We start from the raw sequence: 19,093 nt of genomic DNA, 5'->3' as shown, positions 1-19,093 counted from the left end.
GCACAAAAGATAGACTACAGTTTCTAAAGCCCAAAGATGTAACCAAACACTGCTTATCAATTTATTCCTAGAAATGCTTCCGCACTGTAAATGGCAAGGGGGCTAAAGCCAGGGTATTAATATCCTATTCCTTTGGAAGTGCATGTGGACATTAAAATGTGAAATTCACTTTACGAGAACTGCGCTATTATTGAATGTCACTCAAAGCCTGAAGGTGTTATATGTTGTCATGGTTACATGTACCTTCATCATCTACATCCTCTTTGTCCTTGTCATCGGAGTTCTTGTCGTTGGGTTTCTTTGGAGCCGGCCCCACCGAGTTGGAGCCAATACCGTAGCTGGCTAGCATCATCTTGAATTTCTTCATCATGTGTTGACCTATCGGGAAGGTACTGTCATCTTTATCCGGGTCCTCTTTGGACTATCATGGACGAAGATCGGTCAACGTTGCCCATTTGAAGAGCAATTGTAGCGAAGAGCGGGAATTTTGAAGAAAAAAAAAAGATGGGTTACTTGGTGGTTTATCATGGGAACAGAGTGTGCGGGAGGCACTGGAATTATGGCTTACCAAAGTCAGCCATCACACGTACTGCTTCTCCAGCTGTTGCTGCTACTACTACTAGTACTATGACTATGATGATGGTGATAGCGACGACTATTGCTTCTAGTGGTACTACTAATAATACTGCTACTAAATGCACTACTTCTACTACTGCTACTACTACTACTACTATCATTATTACTTCAATTACTACTACTTCTACTACTTCTACTATTTTTACTACTACTACTACTACTACTAATTCTACTACTTCTTCTTCTACTACTACTACTACTACTACTACAACTACTACTACTACTAATAATAATACTAATTTTTCTGCTACTACTACAACAACTACTTTTACAAATATTACACTGCACTAATAATAATAATTCTGCTGCTGCTATTACTACTACTATAACAACTACTACTTCTACTACTACAATTACAACTACAATGACTACTACTACTACTACTAGTACTATGAATATTACACTACACTACAATTGTTTACCTTGGCGAATGCCTCTACAATGATTGTGATGAGCATGTTGGCCAGCATGAAGTATGCAGCAAAGATGTAGAGAGTGAAGAAGATCGGGCCAATAACCGACTCCACAGACTGTAAGGCATAGAAGTCAAAGGACCCTATCATCATGCCAAGCAACGATTCCAAGACGCCCTGCAGATGGTACAAAAAACAAATTTTTTTTAAAGACCTTTTTGAAATACATCTTTTGAGATACATCTAATAGTTAATGATCGGTTAATGCATTAGTCTACAATGTATTTGTATACAGAAACTAAACTCTTGAGGGGCAAGGAAGTACTTGTCTTGCTACTTGGTAATATAATTAGTGCAGTATGAATGTATTTAGTAGTGAATTAGTATGTCATCCAAGTGGGCCTATATTTTTAATACAAGACTACATTGATCAGAATGTTTTATTATGGGTACCGTAATGAATTCGTCCAGATTTCAGTAGTAAGGACTTGATGAGGTGCTATGAAGTCTGCCATTTTGTATTTGCTTTAAAAAGAATATATAGATTAAATTTTCTTAATGCTCTCTTTAGAGAACACCTGATGTAATGAAAACTTGGGGCCCGTATCATTAAGAATTTGCAACTGTTGTAACTTTGTCATAATGGCAACTACCATGGTAACAGGGCTCAGCAGCCAATCAAAATCAAGGTTACCATGGTAGTTGCCTTAATGGCAAAGTTTCAACTGTTGCAAATTCTTAATTAAATGGGCTCATTGTTACACCTTGCATCTTCAATGTAACTCTGTGCAAGTATTAAAGTCTCGGGATTGTGTTTGTGTTGATCCCAAGAACATCATATATTTTATTTGGCAATTCCATAAATATTCAACCTTTTGGTCCAAGGGGGGGGGGGGGCACTTCCATTTATAAGTGGATATCATGCACATGTCCAAAAGAAAGCGTAAAAAGGGTATAATTTCAACAAAGGGCATGTTATGTATGTAATTTAATAAGGGGTCAAAAATATTAAATGGTGAAAAAGGGGTATACTTTAAATTTCCTTTAGCAATTACGTGATTTGGGCCTGATTTACATAGGTATGAAGTATACTTTTTGCGCCAAAATCATGTGTTCAGGGTCCAATCTAACCCGATTTGATTTAGCGGTGATGTAACCCCGATAGTCCTTGCAAGTGAATACTTCTGAAGGGCAGGATATTGTACCAATACTCGTTATGTGACAGTGTTTTACACTGCTATACATGTTAGGGGGTTTGTTTTCAGATCATTGATGCTTAGGGTGCTTTTTGAAACCCCATGGACATGCAAGCATGATATCCACTGGTCAATGGAAGTGCCCCACCACCCTGGGCTTTTGTATTTCTGACCACCATTCAATTTACCTGGTAAAGTGCCATCTCGTCCACTCATCACATGATCTAACTTCATTTAGTCTAATGCCATTGCATCCATTAGCAACTCGCCTAACAACCATTCGGTCCAATCATCACTTTGTTTAATCACCAATTCGTCGATGACCATTTTGTCTCATCGTTTGGTCTAGTAATATCCATTTTATTTTCATTCATTTCGCCAAAGTAACACTTAGTTCAAATAGACCAAATGTCATACGGACTAAATGGCTATTGGAGCAATTGGTTATTAGACGAAATGATGAGTGGACAAAATGGCAGTTAGACCATGTAGATAGGGGAAAAACTGATGGCAGACCAAATTATAGTAGACAAGTTGGTAATTGGACGAAATGTCATTTGACCAATTGAAAATCAACACTTTTTGAAAACCCATGGACAAGCATGATATCCATTGGTCAATGGAAGTGGACCCATATGGGCTTTTTGTATTTCTGACCATCATTCAACAGCTCAAGTCTGGACTTGAGTCCCAATTTGTAGGACTCGGACTCGGACAGCCATTGATATGAATATTAAAAGCAATATCGTATAAATCAATCCTAACAATATTAATCTCATTATCTTCCAGTGTTGTAGGACTCGAGTCCAGTCAGACTCGTCAAAGTGTCCAAGTCCGGACTTGAGTCCTACAACACTGCCATTCAATCTACCTGGAACGTGTGGAAGGTGAAGATGGACCTGCTGAAGATCGCATAGCCCCAGAGAGCAAAGGCAATCACAATCAGACACCACATGAGCAGGAAGTACAGCATGTCCCTGGAGGCCCTTTGGAACGCCATCGCCACGTGGGTCACCCTGGCGCTGAAGCGCAGGGTGCGCATGAAGCGCAGGATGGATATGAACGTCAGGGTGGCCAAGAGATAGCCGAAGATTTGATCCCACTTGGCGATGTGATTGAAATTCACGTAACCTCCTGTGCAATAGAGAGATTATAAAGAGTTTTCGCACTGCAATGCAGAACACTTTTAAGAACATAGAAAATATATTGTTAAATGCCCTTTATGACAAATAGCATCAAAGTCTGTTTTAAAAAATCAATAAATCAAATCAGCAGTTTTTACCCTGAACTCTGGACAAACGACATGTCTGCATTTTTTGTAAGCTCCGAAACTTAGGACTAAACTGCTGTTATGGTTCACAAATTTTCGACAAATACCATCAATGATGCAATGTGTCGTCTTTCAAAAATTTGTTCATGTATGATTTTCTCAATAAGTTTGACTATCAGAGATTGCAATTGACTTTTGTTTATTTTACTCTTACTATCTTCTGTTTTTTTCATATAAATGTTTGTAATTCTATCTGTTTTAATGGTATGCAGGACCCACATGTAAAACATTACTTTAATTAATGATGGGGCTACCCTGCTGAAATAAAAATAAATTAATTAATTAATTAAAATCAAAATTTTATTTCCACAGTTAAAAATATACATATATACTAATCTAATCATAGACACTATGGAGATGAATTACATGTGGAGGGGTCAAAGAAAGCACAACTGCTTGTATAAATTGGCCCCATTGAAATAATAAATCATATTAGTACATGTAAAAAGAACTATAACAATACAATCATAATGAATGAATGAATTAATTAATTCATTAATTAATGAAAGAATAAATGAATGAATGAATAAATGAATGAATAAATAAATAAAACCAACCTTCATCTTTCTTCTTGACTTCTTGGAGAGTGAACCTGATAAACACTTCTCTCATGATAAACATTACAGCTGAAAAGAATGCGAAGAGGAGCATATTCCCCTCAAGAATCGTCCAGACGTTCTTCAGTTCTTTCCTGCCTTCTTTCTTGAGACGGTAGACAAAGTGGCCCAAGAAGTACAGAAGATAGACAACGAAGATGCCCTAAAAAGTTTGCCATATTGGATCAAAGAGAAATATAAAAAAGATTGAAGATGTAATGTTTGTTGATGAATATACCCTGAAAAGATTGTTGTTTTGGATCAAAGGGAAATATAAAGAAGATTGAAGGTGTCGTGTTTGACGACGAATATGCCCTGGAAAGATTGTAATATTGGATCAAAGAGAAATATAAAGAAGATTGAAGTTGTGATGTTTCGCAAGTGCTCACAAGAAAAATAACAAGAGTAATGATGTGTAAAAAAAGAATAATAATAGTTATAATAGTGATAACAATAGGCGTTTTATAGTGCCATCTTTCTAGAAATACTCTTATTCCAAATCACACAATTTTCATAACCCCAACTTTAGCCCGAGTTGCCTTCAAGAGCTCAGTGCATTCAAGGAATTCATCCTGCCCTGTACCAATTCACCTCACCTGGGTTGAGTGCAGCACAATGTGGGTAAATTTCTTACCAAAAGAAAACGTGTAATGGCTGGGATTTGAACCCACAACCCTCAGATTGTGAGACGAAAGTCAGAACCACTAGATGGTGTAGTTTGTTCTGATTGGGTAATCACTGATGGTAATTTGTACACATGGCAACAGCCAAAGGTTAGGCAATGTAGTGGGTGTTTCATAAAACTGTTCATAAATTACGAGCGACTTTACAAACGAATGGTTATCCTTTCTTGTGGTTAGTGCTAAACACCACATTTCCAGTGGTGTTGATTTGGTACCTATAGGAAAGGGTCACCAGTGGTTTCTAAAGTCTCTCGGAACTTAGGAACAGCTTTATAAGACACCGACCAGTAAGCTAGCTGTGAATGGTTTGTTCAATACTTACCTGAAAGGCGATCGATATAAAACCAAGTCCTCCGACATACTGGTAAAGCCTGAAGGTGTGCACCGTGTTTGAGATCACCCCTCCTCCCAACGACGGTGTTTCCAGGAGCAAAGTCACCACACTGAAGAGATTGACGTTCGCATTGTACACGGTGAACTCGATGAAGATCGCTCGGGTGTACTTGTCATACCAGCCGTGGTTCCTGAGGTACCGCGCCGTGTCCATGGCTTGCTCCCGGTTCACCCCAAACTCGGCGATGAAGCCGCCACCTCCATAGAAATACAAGTTGCTTTGATAGGGGACACCGTAGAGATCTACCGCTGATCGATATCGCCAAGGTCTGGTCTAGAAGATGGATAAAGATTGTACTACAGTATTGGTTCTTCAATGTTCATGCGTCCAATTGCTATCACAATGCATTAGGTACATTAAAAAACAAAATTGCAGTCTACATAACTATATATTACACTGCTTTTTTCTCACATTTAATGTGATCCTTTTCTGTGATGAATAAGATCAATGCTCAGCAATGAAAACTTTATAGTTTGGTGAAAGCAGCATGAATACTATTCATAATATTAGCTCATCTTCACTTCCTGGGGAGTAATTTTACGATTGTATGATTCACGTCTGAATGAAAGTCACTTACCTCATCCACCTCATAGTAAGCATAATTTGGAATGTTCTCATCGCTTTGATCACAGGTGTAAGTCCTGCACATATAATAAGCTCATCTTCACTCCCTGGGGAGTAATTTTACGATTGTACGATTCACGTCTAAATGAAAGTCACTTACCTCATCCACCTCATAGTAAGCATAATTTGGGATGTTCTCATCGCTGGGATCACAGGTATAAGTCCAGTTAGCAGCGAATATTCCTTCGTCTTCGTTAGACCAGGAATAGTCCAGGGTGCAGTCTTTGACAACGTGCTCCATCCTACCATTCACCTCACAAGGTACTAGGATGGAAGACAAATGGCTTTACAGTTCAAGTGCTAGATAATGATAATTCAATTTTTTCAATTCGATTCAATTCAAATTTTATTTCAGTCAATCATAAAAATACAAGTATAAACAAATTTGATTTAAAAAATGGGTTTGGAGCCCCTGGAAGTTTTTTTATTAAAAAAAACTTGTAGGTGGGGCACCATAATGATAGAATTAAATACAAATCAATATAAGACATACATAAAGAGTAAACAACAAATAACATCGAAATACAAAAAAAAAAACAATGGGCTAATGTAGGGGAAATAAACAAACAAACAAACAAGAAGTAAGGATTATAAATCATAGTGACCTACAGTGTGCTATTGGCAGGATTTTCATACTGAGAGAAATATTCAACTTTCAGAAGTTTTTAAAACTTATTTAGAGTTTTACTTTGTTTAATATCATTATTTAAATCATTCCAAAGCTTGATTTCTTGATATGAATGTTTGTAATGCATCCGTATTTGTCATGGGAAAATGCTTTTTTTTTTTATTAAAAAAAACTTGTGGGTGGGGCACCACAATGATAGAATTAAATACAAATCAATATAAGACATACATAAAGAGTAAACAACAAATAACATCGAAATACAAAAAAAAAACAATGGGCTAATGTAGGGGAAATAAACAAACAAACAAACAAGAAGTAAGGATTATAAATCATAGTGACCTACAGTGTGCTATTGGCAGGATTTTCATACTGAGAGAAATATTCAACTTTCAGAAGTTTTTAAAACTTATTTAGAGTTTTACTTTGTTTAATATCATTATTTAAATCATTCCAAAGCTTGATTTCTTGATATGAATGTTTGTAATGCATCCGTATTTGTCATGGGAAAATGCTTTTTTTTTTTATTAAAAAAAACTTGTGGGTGGGGCACCACAATGATAGAATTAAATACAAATCAATATAAGACATACATAAAGAGTAAACAACAAATAACATCGAAATACAAAAAAAAACAATGGGCTAATGTAGGGGAAATAAACAAACAAACAAACAAGAAGTAAGGATTATAAATCATAGTGACCTACAATGTGCTATTGGCAGGATTTTCATACTGAGAGAAATATTCAACTTTCAGAAGTTTTTAAAACTTATTTAGAGTTTTACTTTGTTTAATATCATTATTTAAATCATTCCAAAGCTTGATTTCTTGATATGAATGTTTGTAATGCATCCGTATTTGTCATGGGAAAATGCTCATGGCACAGTAATGAAAAAAAAAAGAAGTGGAAACACATCAAACGGCATAAATGAATGGCTCGACTGGTCTTACAGGTAGATTTTAATACACCTACTGCAGTGGCGTTTGGTCGATCTGGTTTTGTTAAACCTGGATCTGTGCAGTTTGGAATGGATCGATATTGTTATATTATATTATATTATAGTGTAAAAGTATGGTGATGTGCTTTCTTCTGCTCTAGCTCTCTATTTTCTTCTTTACCCCATCTCACTCTTACCTTTTCGCCTTCCTTCCACTATTGCTTTCTACTTGCTGTTATGGGTTACATTATTGTTCTCAATTTTGTATACGAATTTCTGCTATACCATCTTATTTTTATTTATTTATTTAAAAGAAAAATAAATAAATTAAAAAAAAAAATAATAATAATAATAAAAAAAAAAAAAAAAAAATCGCCAATTTATTACACCATTTACCACAACAAAGGATCCCCAGTCGTTCTTAAAGTCGCTCTTAACTTACGAACAGCGTTATGAAACAGCGCCCTGAAAACATCCTTTCAGCTTTCAATCCTAAAAATTTAAAGCTGATAACAAAGAGTAAGATGGAAAAGGGGTATAACAACCATTTTATGAAAAAGAAAGAGTGTAAAAGAGGATTATAGAAACAATAACAATAATAGGCATTTATATAGCACCATCTATCTAGAAATATTCTATTTCGAGGCGAGTTATTATTATTACCCCGGCTTTAGCTCGAGCTGCCTTTCAGCGCTCATGCATTCAAGGAATTAATCCTGCCGGGTACCCATTCAACTCACCTGGGTTGAGTGCAGCACAATATGGATAAATTTCTTGCTGAAGGAAATTATGCCATGGCTGGGATTTGAACCCACGACCCTCTGTTTCAAAGTCAGAAGACTAATCCACTAGGCCACAACGCTCCACATAAAACAATGACTTTCGGACAGACAGAAAACCTGAAATTGCTACTAAAATATCTCAACTCACAGGGCTTGACTCTGAGTTGACGAAGCCTTGCGGGACCGACGCGATAGTTTTGCCAGTCCCTGAGAAACCTGGCATCTCTCCATTTCATCACCTCGCCGTTATAATACTTGAAACCGTAGAGACCCGGTAGGAGGGTCTGCTCGATGTAGTTCCAGAACTCGTCGGGCGTGCTCTGCGTCAGGGCGCCGAACGTCACCGGATCTTCCTGCAACAGATGAAAATACGGCAGAGATGGAATACAATGTCTGTGTCCGCTCCATCTCCTCATTTTAACATGTTCAGTACTGAATCCTGTGGTTCCCATAGGCTTTGTACAGGGATAATCCAGTATCGGTAGGTAATGGGTTAACCTGTTGACCACTGAATTCTGTGATTCCCATAGGCTTTGTTCATTGACCACCCGGTTCTAAGCAAATTTTACTTGATTCAGACAACTGCTTTTATTCTGCCCGTCAGTAATGCAGGTTTAATTGTTGGCAGCAGTCGGGTCCAACCGGCACCAAAGATATCTGACCACCACTCATTATGATAAACACTATTTCCGTCCATCACTAATTTCAAATAAAAATGTTTCAAACACAACTCCTTGCAAAGAAGGAATGTACTTTACTTAATTTCTGTCTTTAATCTTGTTTTATTTTAGTTGACTTTTAAGTATTTGCCCATTACAGATAGTTATTACACGATGTTCATTCACTTTTGTCTTTTAGACAACTGACTTGACATAAAGAAGCTGTGTATGGTTGTGACATTGTGACAACCACTGAGAGGTCTCAAGCTAGGATACTAATGCCCATTTCCTTCATTTTGGCGACACACATTTTCAGTTATCCTAGACAAAAATAGAAATGCTTTCACATCTAGAGTAGATAACTAGAACAATAATTCTCTGCCGTGAATAGGTAATTTCTATGAATGATATACTTACCCCATCCACGAGATAATCAATGTTGTCTGAGACGAATGTATTCCTGATAGTTTCCGACATTCTGAAAGAATCGGGATCTCTGTTGGTGTAGGCTAGGAAGAGAATGACGACCAAGTAGAGAGCATAGAGCACAAAGTCCCGCACCACACCGGAAACCTGCACGTCTCGGAGACGTTCTTTGCGAGCCTTCTCGAGAATCTGTTTACTGGGAGGAGTCTTTGGGCGTGCAGAATAGCCAGGAGCTGAAAGCATAAAACACAAAGTTGTTATCAATATTATAATGCTAGTATTAATATCGTGTTATTTGACTATTATAATTATACTGTTACATCGTTTTATCTTAGAGCATGGAATTGAGCACCAACATACTGCTCAGGGACGGGAATGATTTATTGTGTCACCATCCCCGCCCCCCACAAACACACCCCACACTTGAATAGTGCAACATCACATGTCTATGTCTGTCATTGCTGGGATATATCACAGAGCATGCATAGTGAAGATGCAATGAAATATTTTTATGAGTATTATTTTATACAATATCAGTTACACCATATGTGTATTTATATATTTGTTCATATACATTTCTTTTTTTGATATATTTATTTACATATCACTTATAGATACATATTTACACTTACCTTCTTCTCTTAGTTTGTTTAATGCTTTATCATATATACTTATATGTCTTTTGCACATTATCAGTTGTTCCCCATTCTTTTTCTTTTTTCCCCCACTCTTATGCACCAGTTTATTAAGCCTTTCTTTGTAACCTGTTTGACCCACCTCTCACTAAATCTCTTGTTTTTCATCCCATTATCACTGTTTTGTTCCAGATCCTGTTTGATGTTGCCTGCCTCATTATTTTAATCCCTCTTGGCTTGAGGTCTTTTACTGGCCTTACTTACACTAACTTCCCTTTGTGTCTGCCTACTCCTTTTCTTTCATCCCCTTCACTAACCTGATTGGTCTTCTCTACTCACTAATGCCCCTTTTGTCTCCTTGTTTCTAGTGTTGCTGTAGCTTGTTTGTGGTCAATATTATGGTTGTTCCACTTTATATGTTTGTCATTTTGCCTCCGACGAAGATTCTGCTAGGATCGAAAGCTTAGGCCCCCTTTTTGACTTTCTAATTATTTTTTTTAGTTAGGATTGCATTATTGGATCTTATGTCATTGTAGGATCACGATATTGCCGACTCGTGCGCACTACAAATATAATATGAAAAAGAGGGAGAATGAGGGAGTGGGGCATATGTGTGTGAGGTGCTTTGTGGGTGTGTTTGTGTGGGAGAGAGAAAGAGAGAGGGGTGTAAATGTATGTGTATGGGTTAGACTTGGTGGACCTTTCAAGGTATAGGAGTGTGTGTGTTGGTGGATAAGCCAGCGTGTGTGTATACATTAGTGTATGCCTATATGTGGACATATTTTCAATGATCGGCATGAGAGAGAGGAATGGTGTGAGAGCTGCGGGATGAGTGTGTGTGGGTGAGCACATGTGGGTGTGTGTATATTAGTGTGTGGGGGATGTGGACATGATGGGCATATGAGAGAAGGGGAGCGGTGTGAGCTGTGGGATGAGTGTGTGTGGGTGATTAAATGTGGGTGTGTGTATACTAATGTGTGGGGGATGTGGACATGATGGGCAGTTGAGAGAAGGGAGCGGTGTGAGCTGTGGGATGAGTGTGTGTGGGTGATTAAATGTGGGTGTGTGTATACTAATGTGTGGGGGTGTGGACATGATGGGCATATGAGAGAGAGAAGGGGAGCGGTGTGAGCTGTGGGATGAGTGTGTGCGGGTGATTAAATGTGGGTGTGTGTATACTAATGTGTGGGGGATGTGGACATGATGGGCATATGAGAGAAGGGGAGCGGTGTGAGCTGTGGGATGAGTGTGTGTGGGTGATTAAATGTGGGTGTGTGTATACTAATGTGTGGGGGATGTGGACATGATGGGCATATGAGAGAGAGAAGGGGAGCGGTGCGAGCTGTGGGAGGAGTGTGTGTGGGTGAGCACATGTGGGTGTGTATATATTAGTGTGTGGGGGATGTGGACATGATGGGCATGAGAGTGAGAGAGAGAAGGGGAGCAGTGTGAGCTGTGGGATGTATGAAGGTTTGTGATTGGGAGAGGTTGTCTGGGTGTGTGTGTGTATGAGGGTGAGGTATATGTGTGAGAGGGATTATCAGTGCATCTTAACTTGTTTACAACTGAATTCTACAATTCCGTTTCATTTCGTACAGGGACCACAAGGTTCCGGGAGGCAGTGGGTTAAATGGAGGAACAAACCTTTTCCTGCGGTCAAGGAATCCTCATGTAGATATTCCTCATCTGTCTGAAGCTTATTCATTGTCTTGTCTTTGAGACCTTCGGCATCGGCATCATTCATTTTCGAAGGCTTCTTGAAGATGATGGACACTATAAAAACAATGACTATCACCTGAAAAGAATTTCAAAGAAAAATGCCAAATATTCCAGAGATTTCTATATTCCAGAAAACATTATAAGTTTCAATTCACACTTTCTCTGTATTTTCTAGGCTTGAATAAAACACCCTTAGCTTGCATTCTGCAGCTTAATTTTACACTAAGAAGGTAGGAGAGTATGCTTATTGACCCCATTTTGAAATCATATTAATGCATCCTACCAGTGATAATTCAAGACTATATCATCCTGATAATTAATCTCTTACAACTAGATTTCATGTTGGCTAAAACTGACTCCCAATTCCCCTACAAAAAATAAGCAAGTCCGACTGTTACCTACTTTGGATGAGTTTCATAGATCTAACAAAAAGGGGCATTATTTCTGTTCCAATTTCTCCTAAGATCCAGAAAATCCTGAATGACTTCTAACAATCTCAAGATATATCTTCAGGAATACACTCTTGCCTTCATTAATTAGATGAACTCCAGGGCCCCGCGTCTTACAAAGATTTACGATTGATCTGATCAACCTCAAGTATATGGAAATCTATCAACGTCATATTTTTTTCTTCAGGAAGTTTGCACAATGTCCTTTGTAAAGAAAGAGAAGCACAGTGAATTTTCAAGAAAATTGTCCATGTATGACTATACAGCTTTTCTAGGAAATCTTTTCAACAAACATGTATTATAGATGCTGGCTTTCCATAGTTGTGGTTGATCAGATCAATCGCAACTCTTTGTTAGACAGGGCCCAGATGAATTCCTTTCAAAAGAGAACGTTTTCTACCCTAATGGAAACAGACTCCAATCTGTCTGTTGGTTTGTCATTGGTAAAAATGCAATATCCCTGGGCCCCATCTTACAAAGAGTTGCAATTCAACTGACCAACTACAACTTTGGAAAGCAAGAAACATCAACATATGAACTGCATGTTTGTTCAAAATGCTTTCTAGATATTACGTTTGTTGATGCATTCATCAGTTTATTGACAATTCAGTATGCTCCTCTTTGCCTACAAAAGGACATTGTGCAAATTTTCTGTAGGAAAAATTATGACATTGATGGATTTCCATATAGTTGTGGTTGACCAGATCAATCGTAATTCTTTGTAAGACAAGGCCCTGGTCGTTCTAGTGTCAAGTTTCATTGATGTGACTCTAGCACTTGATTATACCTTCGTTGGTTGAATGATGAATGCCGAACTGAAGAAAGAGACGATCATGGACTTCAACCACTCATGCGCCTTCTCTTTTCCCCACTCTAAACTGTACAACACCACAAAGAAACAGGACAGAAAGCAGGCAATGAAGGACAGGATGTAGGCGAGGTAGACGGTCCAGTGCGGCAGAGGATACTTTTTCTTGGTGGCTGCAGCAGCAGCACTCTGCTCAGCGGGCGGAGGATCGGAAGAGGGATTGGTTGCAGATTGTCCTGATACTACATTGACATTCACTTCCTAATGAAGACAGGGATCAAATATGAATTTCTCGTATTAACTTTCAATTGTATACGTGACATTGCCCCCTACTTATGGGCTGATGATGTCACATCCCCACTTGTTCTTTTGTATTTTATTATATGAAATTAGGTTTATTCAAATTTTTTCCTCCAAGAACTAATAAAATTGGATTGACAACTGATTTAGTGAATTAGATATTTATTGCTGTGACTTATTTTTCATTATAAGGGAGACATATTATTCACACAAGTATGAAATAGTGAAAAATTATAATTTTATGTAATAACATAAGAAAACGGAAAGTGGGGATGTGACATCATCAGCAAATCTAATGAATATTCATGACGACTGTTTTCACAAAATATTGCTAAACTTTAAACTTTGATAACTTAATTATTTGTTATCCGATTTTGATGAAATTTTCGGCATTTTGAACAGTGAATTCTACTCTATGTATTAAGATATAAATATTTTCAGCCCGGACCATCCCTTTAAGAACTTGCCCAAATTCATAGACCCAAGTGTAATCTCCGTTCTAGCGAAGAAAACTTCTGTGTCAAATCACTGTCAAGACCAAATCACAAGGGGATCAGGTTTTCCATGAAGTTGCACTGGCAAAGAGGAATTCTCTCTTACCAACTTTTAGAAATATTACCCACCTTAACAGATTCGAAGTAGGAATAACAAGTGGAATGCCTCTGGCCGTCTCACCTGCATCACGCGATTCAATATAGCAGCAGTGCTGATTTTGAAAACTACTATGACTCGCACAAGATGTTCAGTGATACTTGGTTACTCTTATTTCCACGTTTTATGAACTAGACCAATACACTTAAAGAGATATGATGGCAATTCAACAAATACATGTACCAGCAACGTGGCCAAAGTTCTTTGACCTTACATGACCTTTGACCTTGATCATGTGACCTGAAACTCGCACAGGATGTTCAGTGATACCTGATTACTCTTATGTCCAAGTTTTATGAACTAGACCAACACACTTTCAAATTTATGGCTGTAATTCAACAAATACCCCAATTTGGCCAAAGTTCATTGACCCTAAATGACCTTTGACCTTGATCATGTGACCTGAAACTTGCACAGGATGTTCAGTAATACTTGATTACTATTATGTCCAAGTTTCATGAATCAGATCCATAAACTTTCAAAGTTATGATGGTAATTCAACAGATACCCCCAATTTGGCCAAAGTTCATTGACCCTAAATGACCTTTGACCTTGGTCATGTGACGTGAAACTCATGCAGGATGTTCAGTGATACTTGATTAACCTTATGGCCAAGTTTCATGAACTAGGTCCATATATTTTCTAAGTTATGATGACATTTCAAAAACTTAACCTTAGGTTAAGATTTTGATGTTGATTCCCCTTACATGGTCTAAGTTCATTGACCCTAAATGACCTTTGACCTTGGTCATGTGACATGAAACTCAGGCAGGATGTTCAGTAATACTTGATTAACCTTATGGCCAAGTTTCATGAACTAGGTCCATATACTTTCTAAGTTATGCTGTCATTTCAAAAACTTAACCTCAGGTTAAGATTTGGTGTTGACGCCGTCGTCGCCGTCGGAAAAGCGGCGCCTATAGTCTCACTCTGCTATGCAGGTGAGACAAAAACGCCCCTCTTTCCGAGTGCCTACGTTCAATCTATATGTTTAATATTGAGTCAATATTTAACCATACGTTATGCTATTTCTTTCACATATTGACCTTAGGAAGCTAAGCATTCATTATAAACTGAACTATTGTTAATTAATTTCTATTAAGGAATACTTAGTACTTTAAAATCACACTGTACCTTTTCAGAAATGGCTTTATCATGGCGCTTCTCCTCAAAGTTGAACTGATCAAGTGGCTTCTTCTCTTCGTCCCTCTTCTTTCGAGTGAAGATTCTTCGGATGAGGGCTACGAGGGGGTCTGGTGCATCAGATTCAAGCGGTCGCGCCTTCCGAAATATCTGGGCTATGATAAGGTTAACTGGCATGACGACAAGAGAGCTACTTATACCTATCCCAATCTACATGAAGAGTAAAACAAGGAACGCATTGAAAAACATGAGGGATTAATAAGTGGTGTTTTAAAATTCATGAAAACTTTTCAAAAGAGTGAAAGGTATGTTAAGGAATGCCGTGTGGGCCCTTCTCATTCTAGGCACACTCACCTTTTATTGTCAGTGTACCATGGACTGTACTATGTACCTACAAATTAGCTGGCAATGTGGCTTTTCTGCACCCAGGTGGTGGAATAAGCCTCCTCCTCTCTCTGAATTGTCACCATAACATGGGATCAATTTACATAAAACTTGAAGACCTACCTTTTGTAATATCCTAATCACGTAAGCACTCGACTGAACAATCAATAGTCACTGCCTAGTAATTTTCATATATGTTATCTCCTTGCTGAACGGGGATATCGACTCATGGAAGATGGGTTGTGCCTCCTGACCTTGTATCTCATGGAAAAAGGTGCTTTAGAACTATGAACTATTATTGTAAATTTCTGAATTTCCTCTGCATTAAATCCATTACTTTGATTGGTTACTGTTGATCAATATTGATTAGTTTAAAGCTTAGGATATGCTTTTTCTGGTGGGGGGGCACTTGACCACAAAAGTGGTAGGTATGTGCTGCGAGACAAAAAACGGGGGCTTTGGAACGGGCTTATTGTAAAAAGGAGGGTCTTCAGAACGGGCTTCGGAACTACGAATGTTTGTGAAAACAAGGTCCTTGGAACAGTTCGCCTGTGTGTGAGTGCGTATGCATCCCTGTGGAACTGGAATACGTGCATGCAGCTAGCGCAGAGGCGATGGTCGGAAAGCACTCTGCGGGCCGTTTTTCACCTAAAATGCAGCTCATTGTAGTGGATCGATGCGGCCGGAACGGCGTAACGAAAAATATGCGAAGCTTTAGAATGGATTTCTTACTTCTTTTTTCTCGATAAAAAGAAAAGCTATGCTTTAAAAAGGCTTTCTTTGTTCTTTTTCTCAATAAGATAAAAATGCTATGCTTTAGAACGGAAATTTGAGCGTAAAAATGGGGGTCCTTTCCGCGGCACATACCCACCATGCATTTCATACTGAGTGCCCCCCCCCCTGCAGCTTTTTTCAAGTTCAATGAAAATCTAAAAATATATTTTGGGAGACTTATTGTTGGTTTTGGGGTGGCCGGTCACAAATGGATCACAGTAAGTTGATTTGAACAGACCTGACTTGGTGTGATGGTGATCGGTCCAATCTTGATTGCCTGTGCTTGAGCAGCCGTCACATCTACCTTGTAAAACAGGGCATTGGCCAACATGGACGTACACAGGAGCGTGAGGCAGCAACACAGTCGCTGGCATCGATTGAAGGAACTCCTTGTCGGGCGGCTGAACAGGGAGAACCACAGGTGCTGGTCGGATAGATTCTTTCGCCCGCTTGTGTAGACTAGTTGGCCCACCTAGGAAAGGAATTAAGCAAGTTATTTTTAACAAAAGAAAATATTATACTTCTAATCATGGTATCAACACAGTACATACTGCAAAGAACAAGAGTAATAAAATGTTGATGGTAGTTGGTGATACTAATATTTGATTAGTAATATTAAAAACTTATATTTTTACACAATAATGTCGTGTTACGAGATATCACAATCAAAGCACTATATTTATATCAACATCATCACCACCAGCATACACTTCTACCTAATAATACATGTCATGTTGTGAGATACAACAATTATACTCCCTATGTGTATAAAACCATCCTAATCATTAACACTACCACCGTCATCATCATCGTCATCACGGTCATCTCGTCAACATCTTCCTCATCATCATCATCACCATTATCACTATCATCACCATTACTATCATCAGCATCACCATCATCATCATCATCATCACCATTATCACCATTACTATCATCAGCATCATCATCATCACCATTATCACCATCATCATCATCACCATCATCATCATCACCATCATCATCATCATTATCACCATTACTATCATCAGCATCATCATCATCACCATTATCACCATCATCATCATCACCATCATCATCATCATCACCATCATCATCATCATTATCACCTTCATCATCATCATCACCATCATCAATCATCATCACCATCATTATCCATACCAGGGTCCCGTCTTACAAAGAGTTACGACTGATCCAATTAATCGTATCGCTATGGAAATTCATCAGTGTCATATTATTTTCAACAGAAAATTTGCAATATGTCCTTTGTACAAAAAGGCTAACACACCAAATTGTCAAGAAAACAATGAATTTATGAATATACATCATATCTAGAAAATATTTTGAACAAACATGCATTTTAAATGTTGACATTGCTGTCTCTCCATAGTTGTGGTTGATCAGATCAATCTCAACACTTTGTAAGACTGGGCCCTGTATTATCATAATGACCACCAACATTTTCATCATCATCAACACCTTTATCATCATCATCACCATCACCACCACCATCATCATCACCACCACCATCATCATCAACAACACCATCACCATCATCATCATCATCACCATCAACACCACCATTATCACAATCACCACCTATATCATCAACATCATTGTGTTCATTGTCATGATCATCATCATTGTCATACCTGTGTCATGTCTTTCTTGCTGGCTACAAACAATGTTCTGTCTATAGAACCATCTCCTTGCTCTACTGCTAGCCACTGCTCACATAGAAAGAAGAACCTGCATAATGATTATGAAGGACATAAAAAAATTTCCACTGGCATTTTAACAATATTCCCCAATTTCCATTCACAATATTCAGTTTAAAAAAGAGGACATGGCTATTAAAATTCATTTAAACCAAAAAGCTATTGTTATTCCAATTCATTTCCCATAAAATAGGGCGTGTAGATAAAAAAGAAAAAAGTTGACACCTCACAAATTCCCAATTAAAGGAAACAATATCTCATGTACACATCATCATTATATATGGCTGGAATAGAAAGAGTATCTTCTCCCAAATAATTTGATACCATATTTATGTGGAATGTCTTCACACTTGGAAAATCAGTAGGTATTCTTTGTAGTAATGTAACTTTTGATTTGAAAGAGAGTTATACCTCAGTCACATTTCCCGAAAACAGCCATTTTAACATTTTTTGTACCAGTTACATACAGGTGGTTTCAATAAAAGTAGATAAAATGGCTCTTTCGACTCGCCGTACGGCGGCCCTACAGGAAATGTGACTGAGGTATAAGGCATGATTGCAATTAATGAATCCAGATGTCAATGTCATAATCCTATAAGGGTTGCATTAAAATCCATTGCAAAACACCTTTTCATTAATTTACATTATAATTGTTTGATAAACACTTTTAAGTATCAATTCTCAAGTTAATTTCATTGAAAAAGGATTTGCAAATATGTTTATTAACTCATCTAGGATTATATGACACCATCTGCATCTGGATTAATTCATTGCAGCCATGTCTTACTTTGGCACAAATCAAATTTTACTTCACAGTAAAAAAAAATATTTACTGATAATCCAAGCATTAACATATACCACATAGATATGGTATCAAATTATAATAGAGAAAATACTTTTTCAGGCCATATATAATAATTATGAGTCCATGACATATTTTTCTTAAATTGGGGATTTGTGAGATGTCAATTTTTGTTTGACTCACACGTTATATATATATGAATAATAATTCTATATGTTTCATTTCATTTATTGTGTCCGCTAAAATGGATAATTGTATACACTTATCAATTCTTGCTGTACATAAATAAATTCACAAAGTAATATACTAACAGCAAAATAAAAGATAATCTGAATGGTTTTATTTTTACCATATTATACTTGCTAATATGGCATATACTATATCAGAAGCCTCTAAGAGCTCTACAG

General features: G+C 37.7%; 1 protein-coding gene across 1 annotated transcript in view; it reads right to left on the bottom strand.

Annotated features, from left to right (window-relative positions):
- Positions 1-19,093, bottom strand: part of LOC129270178 (polycystin-1-like) — a 72,924-nt gene that overhangs the window by 4,176 nt on the left and 49,655 nt on the right. The window contains exons 19-31 of the mRNA XM_064106016.1: positions 17,819-17,915; positions 16,405-16,638; positions 15,000-15,218; positions 12,894-13,175; positions 11,583-11,733; positions 9,291-9,536; positions 8,367-8,567; positions 5,973-6,136; positions 5,177-5,521; positions 4,133-4,334; positions 3,117-3,379; positions 1,059-1,226; positions 244-421 (exon numbers count right to left, since the gene is read on the bottom strand). Coding sequence (XP_063962086.1) covers positions 244-421; positions 1,059-1,226; positions 3,117-3,379; positions 4,133-4,334; positions 5,177-5,521; positions 5,973-6,136; positions 8,367-8,567; positions 9,291-9,536; positions 11,583-11,733; positions 12,894-13,175; positions 15,000-15,218; positions 16,405-16,638; positions 17,819-17,915 — 2,750 coding nt within the window. The remainder of the gene's footprint in view (positions 1-243; positions 422-1,058; positions 1,227-3,116; positions 3,380-4,132; positions 4,335-5,176; positions 5,522-5,972; positions 6,137-8,366; positions 8,568-9,290; positions 9,537-11,582; positions 11,734-12,893; positions 13,176-14,999; positions 15,219-16,404; positions 16,639-17,818; positions 17,916-19,093) is intronic.

Source organism: Lytechinus pictus, chromosome 10, assembly GCF_037042905.1.
Source record: "Lytechinus pictus isolate F3 Inbred chromosome 10, Lp3.0, whole genome shotgun sequence".
In the NCBI taxonomy this organism is placed as follows: Eukaryota; Metazoa; Echinodermata; class Echinoidea; order Temnopleuroida; family Toxopneustidae; genus Lytechinus; species Lytechinus pictus.
Note: the sequence above shows the minus strand (reverse complement) of the source record. Positions and strands in the feature narration are given on the sequence as shown.